The 15,937-nt window shown below is 39.0% G+C and overlaps 1 protein-coding gene across 2 annotated transcripts in view; it reads right to left on the reverse strand.

Annotated features, from left to right (window-relative positions):
• The window catches only part of LARS2 (leucyl-tRNA synthetase 2, mitochondrial), a 108,939-nt gene that overhangs the window by 52,399 nt on the left and 40,603 nt on the right, over positions 1–15,937 (reverse strand). For both annotated transcript variants that reach the window (XM_050937928.1, XM_050937929.1), the window contains exons 6-8: positions 15,024–15,113; positions 11,728–11,871; positions 531–638 (exon numbers count right to left, since the gene is read on the reverse strand). In XM_050937928.1, the coding sequence (XP_050793885.1) occupies positions 531–638; positions 11,728–11,871; positions 15,024–15,113 (342 nt within the window). The remainder of the gene's footprint in view (positions 1–530; positions 639–11,727; positions 11,872–15,023; positions 15,114–15,937) is intronic.

The raw sequence follows: 15,937 nt of genomic DNA on the forward strand, positions 1-15,937 counted from the left end.
TGATCATTATGAGAACACTCAGAAACACAGCTCAACATACCTGTCCTCTTTGTTTTATCTTAACCCTACATAGCTGTTTTTTACTCCATCCAGTGATTAAACGTAGTCTCATAACGTTAGCTTCCCACTAAACCTGATATATTTAAGTAATCTCACATCTTAATTTGCTTTGGATTAGAATTGTGAATTCTGATCAGCCACAGATTTGGGTTATTAAGTAAAAGTTCACTTACAAAAATACTAAGGTCTGCCACAATCTTTCTGCAGGAAATCTTCAATGAGCTTTGAAAGTTATAGTGCAATAACAATAAAAATAATGCAAAATGTTACATTTAATAAACTATATATATATATATATATATATATATATATATATATATATATATATATATATATATATTTGTAAAACAATATGTAATATTATCCTTAACTTTCAAAAGTCTTCTAGATATTAAGAGAAATCCCATTATGCATTTCAGTCATTTTGCATAATCCACACAAAGAAAGGGATGGTCAAATTTCTGACTCACCTTTAACGCGAAGTCAAGATAACATCCAACACAATCACCTATCCAGTTTGCTTGCATTTCCTTTATACCATACCACTCAGGGAGATCAGACAAAGAATCAAGCATGGCCTGGCACAATATAAAGGAGGTGTCAGCAACTCTAACGTATATATAAAACCATATACATTAACACTTTCAAATTTAGTTACATAAAGGGGCAAAGCAGTAGAGCTGCAGGAGTAAAAACATGAACAAGGTGTTCTTCTACTATAGCTCCCCCAATTTCATATCTTTCAAGAACTAGTGGAACATGGCAAAGACCAGAAAAGTGGTGCATCCTATTGTTTGAGACATAGCTTCCTCATGGGCACAGTCTTAAACAGTGAAAACAGGAAGACTAGGAAGAAAAAGTAAACAAGGAAAGATATCATTTTAAATCTGTGTTAATTGTAGTCCTGATCCTGAAAAACGTGCATGTGATTGGTCCTGTTGAGCCACAACAGGGACTGTTTATATACATATGTGTTTGCAGGAGTGAATGCTATTTTTGGACTAGTTCTCTGGCCAATAGCCTGGAAACTGTATACAGATAGGTCACATTTATTTATCCAAGATTTTTCAAACTCAATTAGTTGTCATACTATAACAATGAGGCTGATACTGTCCATCAGTTTTACATACCTTATGAGATTTTTATAATTTTATTTATATTTTACCTAGCACAATAGGCCCAATTCTGAATGGGACCTCTGGTTGCTATTGCAATACAAATAATATTAATTGACAATAATGGTGTATATTAAATGTAAAATGTTATGTTAATACAATATTACGGATAAGATTCTACCCACACAACAAAGAAGAAATTCACAGTAATGGTTCCCACATTATCCATTATTTTCTTCCCACCCATAACATAGCAGTTTGCATTACTGTAACTTGTATGTAGTCTGTGTACATTTATATAGAGAGTTATAAACATATTGCTTTCTTAATTTGCGCACTCAGGCACACAAACAGCATGGAGCATTATGATTGCTGTTGGAAGCATTGCTTTAAATCCACTCACTTTGTCTACATAATTTGAAAAGTATTTTTTTTTAAATTAAAGAAACACAAAGAATTTAAACAAAGAATTTTAGGGGAGGGGGTATAATGGAAACCCCATCTCAATCTATACTTCATAAGATTTGACATTTTTGCTAGGAATATTCCAGCACTGTCCAAAACTTTTACCTTTTACCTTGGCAGAAATACAGCTGGAGGCATGAGTCAGACAGAAAGATAGCTGATACAATGTTCAGTAGTTAATTTCTAAGCAGAGGAAGTCCATATGCTGTATCACTTGTCCTTAAGTTGCACAGCTCCAACATGAAACATGAAAGCCTTTTATTATTTTGTTAATTTACAATTGCCAGGGAGCATGGATCATTCATACTATATGTCACTAATTAGGCCCCACTTCACAGAATATAATTACTGAACACACTATTTGCTCTTTTCAATTATTATATTTTAATTATACTAAAAATATCCAAAATTATATATTTAAAACATGTTACAAATGCTAGTTGCTGGCTACTGATGTTTTTCCTATGATTCACTCTATGATTCACAATATAATACATTTTTGTCATCCACACCCCATAGCTACATACTGTTTTGGATTATTATTCCTTATTAGATTAACCTTCTTTTACATCCTCAACTAACCACTTCCTTTTCTGCTGATCTATAGATATAAGAATGCCAAGCTGCTGCCGCTGCTTTTTAAAACAATAATGTAATGACTTTAGTGGAATATGAACCAACAATTCCCTTTATTGTTCCATGTTCTGTTCTAAATGTTCATGTTAAGATTATTTACCTTGCTTGGTATCCTGTTCCATTGAGTACTGGGCTCTATCTACGGTGAATCCTGAGTGCTTACATATAATAACCCAATGCAAGAAATGCAGAGGACAAACCAATGAGTGGATTTTTTTTTAATAATTATATATATTTTATATAAATACATTTTAAGAGTGTGCAAGTAGGTCAATAGACACCTGACTGGCTAGTCAGATACTGTTCTGTTCAAAATCCACTGTGTGACTACTAGGATTTTTTTTATAATTCGAGTGTTGCCCCTAACTCACGTCCATTACACACACACACACACACACACACACACACACACACACACACACACACACACACACACACACTCAACTTGAGTGTGGTAGTACTTTTAACCTGAGTTGGCTGGCCCATCAGAAAATATAACCTACAGATCAGGTTAGCACAATTCCTCATCTGATAATCACTTTGTGCAGCTAATCCAATCACTCTGTGCAGCCTGATTGTTATTTTGCAGTGTAGAAGGCCTCTGTGGGTACATCTACACTGCAATAAAAGACCTGTGGCATGAACACAGCTGGCCCAGGTCAACTGACTTGGGCTTGCAGGACTTGTCCTCCAGACTATACAACGGCTGTGTAGATGTTTCAGGCTGAAGCCTGCGCTCTGAGACCTTCCCCTCTCACAGGGTCTTAAAGCCTGGGATTCAACCCAAGCCTGAACATCTACACTGCAATTTTATAGCCCTGCAGCCTGAGGCCTGTGTGCCCAAGTCATCTAACCTGGGCTCTGAGACTCAGTGCTGTGGGGTTTTTATTGCAGTGTAAACGTACTCTGTGGTATGTCTACACTGCAATGTAAGCTCCGGGTTAGCGGGACTCAAATCAGCGGAGCCTGGGTTTGAGAACCCCGTCCTTGAGCGTCTACACTGATTGCCAACAACAGGTTAAAAGTTTTTTTAACCGAAGCCCAAACCTGGGGTTCCAGTGTTCACATTGCAGTACACAGACCTGACTCCAAGCTACTGTATCCCGGACATCCCAATGTCCTCCTGAAATGTGGCTGCTCTAGCCCCTTGTCATGGGGCAGTGTGAGAAAATCTTGACTGTCCACACCGCACGTTACAAGAAGTTTGAACAGCCCGCCAACACCTCCTGATGAGTTGTCATTTTGGTCTGTGTACTCCCAACCAACGGAGCCAGCAATATGGAGATATCGCCATTTCAGAAACGTCTCTTGCTTGGGCTTTTGCTCCTGTTTCAGGATGTGGGCAGCGCTTCCAAGTGATGTTGCTGGTCAGTTTGGCAGCGTTTTCTGACCCACCAAAGGCACCTGACAGAACTAATGATGCAGCAGCAGCAGGAGGAGGAGGACAATGACAGACATGGCAGACTTGAAGTGGGTGATGCTGCTCATGACACTCAGTATAGCCACTGATGCCCCCCTACATAGACCACTACCCTGCAAAGCATTAGGGCTCAAACCCTGGGTCCTGCATTGACGTGGGAGCTTGGACCTCCACTCTTGCAAGGTCCTAGGGCCCTGAGTCTGAGCCAGAGTCTGAGATATTTGTGTGTAGACCGAAGGGGGATTAGGGCTTGAGCATAAATCTGAGCTCTGGCTTGCACTGCAGTATAGACATACCCTCTCACTCAACCTAGATTAACTTGAGTTTAAACAACTAGAGTTAACTCTGCAGTGAATACATAGCCTAATACACTTTGTAAGCACAGAAACTTCTTCACATAAGTATGTGCCTGCATAGTACACAGTGAAAAGACAAAATAAATGCCCTCAACATTTCTGAACAGATAATCCCCAATCCCAGTTCTTCGCACTTAAGGCATTGCTCTAATAACTTGAGAGGCCTACACTGGGAAATTTAGTAAAAAAACAACAACTGTTAAAACATTTTAAACAGTATTACAAAGGGGAAAATGTGCATTGGAGATATATTACTAACGTTAATAAATGTTACTCGATATTTAATAGGTAACTGTACAACAATCTCAAACTGGATACTCATCAGTTCTCTCTCATTTAATATGCTCACTTTTAAAAAATCATTTGAGTAAATGAAGACATTTTTGTAAAATGTTCAAAGAAAAATGTTTTCTGAAATTTTCATCACCAAATAAAATTAAGATGGACCGGCTGCTGAAAAAAGTGTCAGTAGCAAGTGTAATACTAGTTTTTTCATTCTCCTGATTAAGTAAATGGGGGTGCTCAGCACCACTGAAAATCAAGACACTTATTTGGGTGCCTGAAATACGGATTTCGGAGTCTAACTTCGGGCACCCAAGGGAAATTCTGTCCCTCACTTTGTTTTCAAACAGAGGAGATACAGTTTGGAACCATAGAGAAAATATAAATAAATGTGGCCAAAAGCTAGTTCTGTAATTAGATAAGACACCAGAAATAGCAGGGAAAATAAAGGCATCCACTGGCAGAATAAAGTCTGGAACAAAGAACTGAATAAAATCAAATGCGATAAAGTGACAAAGAGAATGGACACAAGGAGAAAGGTTAAGTGACCTAAGACAAATAAGGGAGGAATAAAAGTTTACACTGCGCTCAGGCAATACACACACTAACAAAATGAACAAAGAAATACAAATCAAAAGTCAGGCCATGTCTACAATAGAAATGCTGCTGGTGCTCCAGGCAGTGACTTAAGGGGGCAGGAGGGGTTGGATAGAGGGCAGGGGAGTTTGGGGTCACAGGCGCCAACTTCCCCTGGTGCTGGTGCGTGCTCTACTCCCTCCCCTCCTCCACTCCACCCCTGCCCCACCCCCATTCAAACTCTTTCCCCAAAGTTCCCACCCCAACTCCACCCCCTCCCTGCCTCATTGAACTCTCTCCCCAAATCCTCACCCCAGCCCCGACTCTTCCCCACTTCCTCCCCTGAGCGCGCCACGAACCCGCGCTGCCCACTCCCTCCCAGAGCTTGTTACAGTGCGAAACAGCTGTTTTGTGGTGGCAAGTGCTGGGAGGAGAAGCAGGGATGGGTGCGCTCAGGGGAGGAGGCAGAGGCGGAGGTGAGCTGGGGCGAGGAGCTTGGCTGCCGGTGGGTGCAGAGCACCCACAGAGTCAGCGCCTATGTTCGGGGTGGTGGTTGGGGGCAGGAGTGTGGATAGGGGTCAGGGCAGCCAGAGGGTGGGAAATAGGGGGGTTGAATGGGGGCAGCGGTCCCCAGGGGGCAGTCAGAAAGGAGGTGGGGGTTGGATAGGATGGGAGGGCACTCAGGGGCAGGGGTTTGGGGGTGGTTGGATGGGGCAGGGGTCTGCAGGGGCAGTCAGGAATGAGAGGAGGGGTTGAATGGGGCGACAAGGGCAATCAGGGGTGAGGAGTCCGAGGGGATTCAGCGGGACAGGGAGGGAGGGATAGATGGCGTGGGAGTCCTGGGGGGCCATCAGGGGGTGAGAAGCAGGGCGGGTCGGATGGGGGCAAAGGCTGGGCCAAGCCTGGCTGTTTGGGGATGCACAGCCTGCCCAACCGGTCCTCCATGCAATTTTGGAAACTTGATGTGGCCCTCAGGGCAAAAAGTCTGCGTACCTCTGTCCAGATGGAACTCTCCTCCCTTTGGTTGGTCAAGAAGGAAGGAAATTTACAATATAAATAGAATCATAGAATATCAGGGTTGGAAGGGACCTCAGGAGGTCATCTAGTCCAACCCACTGCCCAAAGCAGGACCAATTCCCAGATAGATTTTTGCCCCAAATTGCCCCCTCAAGGATTGAACTTACAACCCTGGTTTAATAGGCCGATGCGCAAACCACTGACCTATCCCTCCTGGCAATGATCATGTCCCTTGATCTGCTGGCAATGCTCCTACTCATACAGCCCAAAATGCAGTTAGCCTTCTTGGCAACAAGGGCACACTGTTGACTCATTTTCAGCTTCTCATCCACTGTAACCCCTAGATCCTTTTCTGCAGAACTGCTGCCTAGCCACTCAGTCTCTAGTCTGTAGCAGTGCATGGGATTCTTCCATCTTAAGTGCAGGACTCTGCACTTGTTCTTGTTGAACCTCATCAGATTTATTTTGGCCCAATCCTCTAATATGGCTAGGTCTCCCTGTATCCTATCCCTACCTCCAGTGTATCTATCACTCCTCCCAGTTTAGTGTCATCTGCAAACTTGCTGAGGGGGCAATCCACGCCATCCTCCAGATCATTAATTTTGACACTGGACAAAACCGGCCCCACTAGCAAAACTGTTGCTAGAGAGACAGTCATTAAAATGGAGCCAAAGTCAGGGTGAACTCTCTCCTTTAGGGGTTTGTGATCTCCCAGCCAGAAGAGATACTCTTGCAAAGCAGGCAGCTGCTCCCAGGGACATTCGGTAGGCGGTAGAGGAGGCTTCAAAGTTTTGTTTGAGAACGGCCTCCATCTTCCTATCTGTGAAGTCCGGAGACAGAACTCCCCTTCTGAGGGGCTAACCGTATCCCTGGGGAGGGATGCTGCAGCAGCATCAGCCTTTGGTATCTCAGCAATGGAGCCTTTTGGGTCTGAAACATTATGGAGCTTGACATCGTTCTTGTTAATGTGCTGGCCCTTACCTAGCTTACCCCATTCACCCTACTCAGTCCCTGGAAGGAGGAATGAAGGGGTATCACTGCCACTGGGGAGGGTTTTGAGGGAACAAATTGACTGCGAGGCTCACTCTTAGGAGCCTACAGAGGTTGTGTTTGAATCGTGCAGATAACCTTGCTGTACATGGCTTGACATTTCTCCAGGGGAAAAAGCCTTTGCTAACCTTTTCCCCCAGCCTGTTTGGCATCAGAGCCAGACAGCTCGCCTCCCGCAGGGGAGGATTTGGAGGACTCAGACCTCCTGGATTGTGTGCCCCTTTTTTTTCCCCTTTCAGATTTTTTAATCTTTTTTTTTTTTCCTAAACTTTGGGAGTATAGAAACTCTACTGCACCACAAGAAAAATAATTCTCTAACACCAGGAAGAAAGAGTACAGTAAATGAGATGTGAGTAAAATGGAAGGTAAATGAGATCAAAAAGTTAGAATAGTGCAAGTCTAAGGAAGGTTATGGAAATCAGAAGGGCAGATTTAAAGACAGTGAGAATATGATCAACTTGAGATGGCCCCACTTTCAAGTAAGAGAGTAGCACCATTCTGTGACTTTCTGAAGGTTAAAAAGTACCAATTTTAAGCATATCTAAAAGAAAGAATTGTAATAATTGACAGGGGAAATGCAAGGCATGAACAACAATTTTCAACAGAAACAAAGTCAAAGTAAAGCCAGGTCAAATTTTGGTAGTCTAGCCAAGTATTATACGGTAATAGAGCCTATACATAGCAATCTAGTCAAATAAATTCAGGGTACAGAGGACTTAAAACTAAGGTTTTCCCAATAGCTTCCCAGCTTTTTATTCTATTTACAGCTGACACTTATGAAATTGGCTGATTGAACTGCTCCACTAATATAAGAGAGGATAACAGAAAGAAGTGGGCAAATGATTTTACTTCAAAAGTATTCAGTTTATTAATAAACAAAAATGTCTTACACTTAAACACAAAATAGTGGGGAAAAGTGCTGGGTTTGAAATCACATGAGCAGAAAGCCATGGGTATACTCAAGATCTGTTAAATTTAAGCTGGTAAATTTAAGTTCCTACCTATATTTACCCATACTCCCAATAGAGAACTAAATATAATTCAAGTATTATGATGCTACAGAAAGTCATTTGCTAAAATTTAACATATAACAATATTTTGGCAAACAAAGATAATATTACACATATCTCATCTATTTAGTGCTCTACTGAAGTATTTCCAACTCATGTATTTTTTTTCTTACAGAACTGGATTTTTAATCTCCCCCTCCAATCTCTTATTATTTTATTCCTCTACCTTCAATTGCCTCTTTCTACTCTACAAGAGGTCACACTTAAATCTTATTTACCAAGTGTGAAGTATCCTGAAAATATATATATATACACACACACACAAGGAGCAATAACATTGGTACTGTATCTGCTTCAAACTCTCACTAGCAAGGGCCTCAATTCTCAGCAGTTTTTGCTTCTTTCTATATTCTGTAACTCATTGTCAATAAACACTGCTGCCTGACCAAATACAACTGAGATAAACAACTGAGTTACAAAAGACAGGATAATAGAGTTCCTAAAATATTCAGCTTTCTCTCTGTTTATGTCACTGAAGCGAATTTTTCCCCATATTCTTTAGTCACAAACATACTAAAATGTACCACTTGGAGAAAACTGAAAAAACGTCATATTCATTTTGCTAATCTGACTCCAAGCACTGCAATAGATTAGTCATTTCTATTTAAAAACAGTAACCCTAAAGTCCATTGCTTTAGTTACTATTGTATAATAGGAATTTAGATCTATAATATTGTAGCATTTAATGCTATACTTTATTTATATTAAGCCTGAAAGTACAGCCTGGCCTGGATGCCTACAAGTAATTCCTGTGTTGCCATGTGGGGGATATGGGTTCACTCCTTGCATTAACAAGTGCCAAGAGATCTGTGGAGACAGTGCTCTGGGCCCCTGTGCAGGAGATAGTACTTTACATGACTCAAGAGTAAGGGGCTCCAAAGAGATTTGTATCAGCCCCATTCAGCCAGAGGGATGGTAAGTCTGACACAGAACCTTGAGTGTGGGAAGCATAAAATCCCAAAGTCTGAAAAATTAAAGGCAACATTTTTATTCTCCTCACAACTAAGCCTTTACTTTACATTATGCACTTTAACTGAGATACTGTCAAGATCCATTCTCCGCTAAAAGGCAGTATTTGGTTTTATTTTATTGTGGAGTAAAGAGGCAGCCATTCTGCACAGTACCACAGAAATAAAACAAGAAAAATATTCAAGAAACATGAAATCAGGACACACAAGACTAGTTATATTTGGACCTATACGTCCATTCTTGATGTCACCCCTACTGCTGACAAATAAATTACTGCAATACTTTTCTATGGCATAACAAACCATTAATACAAGTTAATCAGAATTTGCTTTTAATCTGAGCATTCTCTCCTTGCAAGGATTTTATTAATTCCACTTGTGCTCATCACACACAAATTTCACTTTTTTCAGCATGAAATGCTGTTCTAAATACTGGCAGACAAAATCATACAGTAGGAAATAAGCATTCAATTTTTAAAAAAAAATCTGTGATATTTTTTAAGATTTCTTTTGTCCTTGGTATTAACAGCACAATCATAAGTTTACCACAGAGCACAGATTTCTAACTCTAAAGGCAAATCAATCTGGTATTTAATAACATTGAAATATTTCCTTCAGTTGCCTCACTCAAATTAGACAGCTCCTCAGCTGTCTTTTTCTTCATATCTGAGGTTTAATTTATGCACTTTAACAAACCATATGCATCCATGAATACATTCACAGTGACATCCACTTAGCTCTCTACCTCAAAAAGTGACAAATGGAGGGACACCAGTGGAACTCCCATGATTCCACAGTTTGTGGATGTTGGAAGGGCTGAATGCCTAACCCCTGTTTAGAAGATACAAACTCCTGTGTGCTGGAATCCTTCTTTGAGGGGGTTTTCCTACAATGCTGAGAAAGTGACTGTTAGGTGTAAGGGCAAGTCAAGGGAAAAGCTGCAGCCGAGCTGGGAGGTCCCTTCACTGACCATTTCTCCATCCGTGGGTTGGGTAGGAAGCTATGCCTAAAACTTCGTAATGTACTATCCAGCTACTCAACCTGTGTACCACGGGAAGGATGTGCCTCTAAACATTTGTTTAAAAAACATGCACTCAGAGAGAGCAATTCTCAGAGTTGGTTATAAACTAACCACGGCAGGATTTTGTGGTTCCTGCCAATTTCCACATTTTTAAAATGAAGTATAAATATACCACCCTAGAGTTGGACAAAAAAGAAGGTTATGAATTCATGAAAAAAAAGTTAAATTTCAAAGTTTTCTGTTTTGCAACATTTGAAATTTATCTATTTTCTGCTCTTCAGTGATGAGTTTTTAAAACCAAATATCAAAATGTTATTGAAATTTTCATAGCACCCCTTCAGGAGAGGGTAGGGCTAACAAACGCCATCCTTACGTATCATTATTTGAAGACTTAGCTAGCTGTGCATAAAAAATAACTGTACCATTTTACACTTGTAGTCAGAAATAACTAACAGATAGCTCTTTCAATGAATCTGCATACAGTCCTAGCTGAGTAACCATAGTAACTAAATATTTCAGAATAAGATTCTAAAATGCACAGATAACAGTTTGAATAACAATGCCATCAGTTAAGCCCATTATACTTTTACCAGAGAAATTTGTCAAAACAAAAAAGCTAATTAAAATTTACTTTTTTAAAAAAAAAAGAATCTATAAAAGTTACTTGACAGTATCTTAAGTTTACTGATAGTTTTGAAAAATGAGACAATATGGTCATGATTACCTAAAATAGTATCTGCATAGTCAACATATAAGGGTTCCTGCTACAAATTTAAAGCATTGTCACTCTTTCTACCCTTTAAAATGTGTCATCATTGGTGAAGTGCCATATGAGCAAACAGCATTTTTGTTCAATTTTTGTTTTCTTTATTTTAAGAAATAAATTAATACAGGTGCAGTAACAATAACCAATTCTAAAAACAAACCAAAAAATCTCTCTTGACATACTGGAAGGCTAAAAAATGTTATGTGCATAAACAAGGTACACTTGATCAATGCAACAGCCAAGAGGACTGCATAACACATTGACCCTTTGTGCATGATTGCTATTTGGTGGGTTACTTAAGCACATACTTGGAGGTTAAGCAAAAGTAGTAGCCAGGAGAAAAAAGGGAGAAACATAGTAAGGCAGAGAAGGAAAGTGGATATAAAATAGGAATGTAGATAAACAGAAAGACTGTGTACCTACAGTATCTGCCTTGGCTGTTAATATTCATGGGTAATGATCAAACATTTTATAGAAGCTTCAAGGAGGAAAAAGAATTTTAAAAAAATAATTAATGATTATTCAGTCCCTGTTAGCTGAAGATTCACATGACAAGTGAAGGGAGAAGAGACTCTGACAGGGTTATTCAACTCAAATATATTTTAAAACACTGATCCTTATCTATAAGAAGCACGTGTGAAAGGCAAATCTAACCTTCCTGACTGGCCATATATGAGAAAAAAATAAAACACAGGATATAAACAAATAGTATCTATTGATGAGAACAAACCATTCCTATTTTTGACTTCTCCACTGCTGAATCCTAAACCAGGTATTCAGATCTCTTACTTCAGAGGAGGAGGAGAAAGGCAAATAAGAATAATAATGTGTGCATGCACGCATGCATAACACATTCTCCTGCTAACCTGATGAAGACCTGAAGAGATATTTTATGGGGTGATGTCCAAAACCCTCATACTCACACCTTTGCATAAACAGTAGTTTTGATAAACCACTGTCTGAGGTACTTCTGTTCCACTTTTGCTCCTGAACGCCATGAACAGCCATTTTCATCCACTTGTTCGTTTGCTAGAACAGTCTGATCCACAGGGTCCCAATTAACCATGGCCTAAAAATGTTTCAGGAAACAAAGTACTAGTTTTAGTATGTGTGTCACAAAAAATGGATCTAACTTCTCAGATATTGACAGTACTCAGTATAAAGATAGTTTCCAAGGCTCCCGTGATCTCTGCATAAAAATGTCCGTTAGAGTCATCTCCATGAATTGAGATTCAACTAGGGATCTATTGGGCACTATGCTCTTCAGAACTCAAAGCCCAACAATGAAGCCTGCTACCTTTCTACAGAGTTAAGACATGCATACTTGGATTGATTGTATGAACGGGGGGTATACTGACCTAAGGACATTTGTTATCTTCAATAATGAAGTAAAAACACTATTGGCTTTACAGAGCAAGAATATAGTTAAATAGGCTGGTACTGATCCAAAAGCTCTGGGGGTAAGTATGAGGATAATTTATAGCTAAAGAGCTCTAACCTGAGAGGATAAGGCAGAGGTCGGCAACTGTTCAGAAGTGGTGTGCCGAGTCTTCATTCATTCACTCTAATTTGAGGTTTTGCGTGCCAGTAATACATTTTAACGTTCTTAGAAGGCCTCTTTCTATAAGTCTATAATATATAACTAAACTATTGTCATATGTAAAGTAAATAAGGTTTTTTAAATGTTTAAGCAGCTTCATTTAAAATTAAATAAAATGCAGAGCACCCCGGACCAGTGGCCAGGACCCAGGCAGTGTGAGTGCCACTGAAAATCAGCTCGCGTGCTGCCTTCGGCACCCGTGCCACAGGTTGCCTATCCCGGAGATAAGGAATCACATGTAAAAATGTTCAAGTAATACTGGTCAGCTGTAAAGTTAAACAGAATTACAATTTCCTGCACTGAATTTGACTACTCAATATATGCTATTTTAGATATCACTCTCTCCTATTTATATCAATCCAAGTAAACTAGAAAGTACAAAATGGTATAGTGGAGAAAATATCTGTGTGCAAGTCCAGCCCTAATCACAAGTATGCAATTTGTGTTTCAGCCTAAATCACAAATAGTGCATGTTACATACAGCAGAAAAAGACATGCGTAATTTTGAAAGATTAGAACCTCTACTGTTTATAATAAGAGATTGAAGGAATTTTATGGCATGGTAAATGAAAGAGATATGCTAACAGGTGTTTATTTAAAAAAACATGAACGGAAATTTAAATATCAAGAAAAGAATAATAACAACTGTGAAAATCAATCCACCATATAGCGCATCATTTAGTAACTTTGGCTGAGCTATTCAAAGTGACTTACGGTCAAAATGAAAAATAGCTCTGCTCCACAATGTTTTACACATTAACACATTATCTGAAATAAATTAAATAAACCTATTATATAGGGGGAAGACTCAAAATTTCAGAATTTAACTAAATAAGGGTTTTCTTTGTCATGTTACTACATTTTGTGTATTTATCATCATTCTCCTTTCAAAATATCCCCATTTCCAAACTTTTTTTTTCTTCTTCTTAAACACAATGCCTGTGCTTGGGAAAAAGCAAAAACCACTTCACAAATTGTGTGAAGGGAAATACTGTAGTATGTAGCTGCTTGATTCCCTTCTCTTTAGGAATACAATTGTTATTAACAGTGACTTTTATGCATCATCTGATTGCCTGCATTGATTTATACAATATAAATGACAGAATTAATTAAATATAGATATTTTTGATGAAAAATTTAAATTCCTATCTACAAATCAAGCTCACATGAATACAAGTATTCCATGGGAATTCATTCTTAATGTGATTCAGCTACCTTTTATCGCTAACCTACTAATAATGTCAAACTTTTTTGAAATTAAAAAGATACTTAATATCATACCATGCGAGATTAATTTATTACAATCCATTTTCAAAGCCAAGCAAAATACATATCTTCAATAATGGTACAGCACATTGTAAAAGTGGCTCTAAAAACAGTGACCGTTTTATTTATAAAGCGCTCCCTAACAAGATGCCTAGACCACTGCAAAGTTAAAACAAAACATTGATGAACACAAAACAGACATATTAAAAAAAAAATAACATGCTAAAAAGCCAAAATGAAGCAGTATCATTATGAACTAGTTTTCTTTTGTTAAATACCTACAATCCAAAGCTGAGAAGAAATGAGATGATTTTAGTTTGCTGATATTGAGGAGAAGCATATATGTTGAAATCTTGGATTATGATTAAACTAGCCATGAGACGGTGGTGTTAATTAGCACTACTACACAATCCAGAACTTTTCAAACAGATAACTCCATCACAATCAATGAAGAAAAAATAGAGCAGTAACACATGTAAGTCAGTAGTTGAAAGTTATAAACAGTGATTTAAAGCTGTGTTTTGTCCCTTCTGTCTCACTACTGCATCCTTTCCACTAGTGTTCAGAACTCATGCAGTCTCTTACTTTAGAGAAGAGACAGGAGTCTGTTGTGATGAATACAAACTGGGTTCTTTACTGAGGCTGAAAGACAGAGACAGACTCTGTTAATTTTCACTGACTCCAGTTCCCAGACTAATTCAACAATGTGTAAACTGGTAATTACTGGCCTGGCATTCACAGTCATGGAATGGAGCTCTACATCCATCTTCGTTCAAGGCTACCCTTATAGCCTTAGCAAAGTCACAGTTACTCCTCTAATACTCCATTTATAACTGCAATAAATGATACTTCAGACTGTTTAAGGCATCTCTGGAGGCAGAGATGAAGATGTGCATTAACTGGTGTCAGCACAGATTGAAGAGTCTTACTGCTGCTAAGATCAATCCTGATCCCTTTTAAGTCAATGGCAAATCTTCCAATGACTTTGCTAGGAGGAGGAGAACACCCTAAGTAAGCAGGAGTCGTTTTATGACATCAAGAGCCAAGAAATAAACAAATTCAATCTACATAATTAATTTGGCATGCCAATATTGCACGTATGGCCACTGTACACCAGTTTGATAATAAAGATCATTGATTTGCCTTGCCATTATACTTAGCAGTGGAAGATAGTTACCCATTAACATTTTATCTTTTACAGTGATATACAAAAGCAAAAACACAGTAATGCAGATATCTGTCCCCTTAATGAATGTGAAATGAAGAGCCTGAAAGATGTTATCTATAGTATGAGTGACTCAGGACATTAAGTTTAAGGTATATACATAATTGTATAGGTCAATGTTTGCACTTACCTCCTTTTGATAGACTAACCCAGCTTCAAATAACTTAATAAAGAGGTACTGTGTCCATTTATAGTACTCTGGCAAACAAGTGGTTATTTCCTGTAAAGAGAAGGAAAAAAAAAACATTCTATTATCTTTCTGCTACATCATAACTCAAGTGATTTACTTAATAGACCATATGAATAATTGCAACCTGTAGGGAAAATATGTACTGTATTAAATTAATTTAGAAAATGTGCACCATGACTGAAAAGCGCACATGTGTAAAGTCAGAGAAATCATGGTTTGTGGGGAAAGGCCCTTCAGTACACCAAGCCACAGCCAACCCAGGGAGCTGCAACACAGTTTATACAATGCTGCTATTCCAGCCCATAGGGTGGGATGGGAAGGATCTGGTTGATTTTTCTTGAAGAAGTTGGCAGCAAGAGGGGGTAAATCAGTTTCTCAAAGACAAAGGACAAGCCGACACCTCTAGCCAGGTGTTATCAATGTAGATTGCCAATCATCCATCAAGCGGCTGTTCTTGGGTGGGCAGGAACAGATCGATCTGAATTTTAACAAACAACAACATGGAACCTCTTTCATCACGAGACTCCATATCTCCATTCTCACAGCAAGAAGGAAATTTATCTAGGGGTAAGACTCAGGAAGATGCATTTCAAAGGGTGACTGGACTATAAAAGTGAGGAGCAAAACCATATCAGGTTCTCTCTCTCTTTCTCCTAAGATGACACAGGAACCAGCCACTGACTTTGGAGGAGTTCCTGTTCTGAGAATTTGGTCAGCAATGGTGCTGGGAACCTGTGGTAAGGATTTTACCTTGAATCAAGTCTAGTTTGTTAAGTTTTAGCTACTAGAAAATGTTTTATATTTATTTCTCTTGTAACTATTTCTGTCTAACACATTATACTTGTACTCACTTA

Source organism: Gopherus flavomarginatus, chromosome 2 (genome assembly GCF_025201925.1).
Source record: "Gopherus flavomarginatus isolate rGopFla2 chromosome 2, rGopFla2.mat.asm, whole genome shotgun sequence".
In the NCBI taxonomy this organism is placed as follows: Eukaryota; Metazoa; Chordata; order Testudines; family Testudinidae; genus Gopherus; species Gopherus flavomarginatus.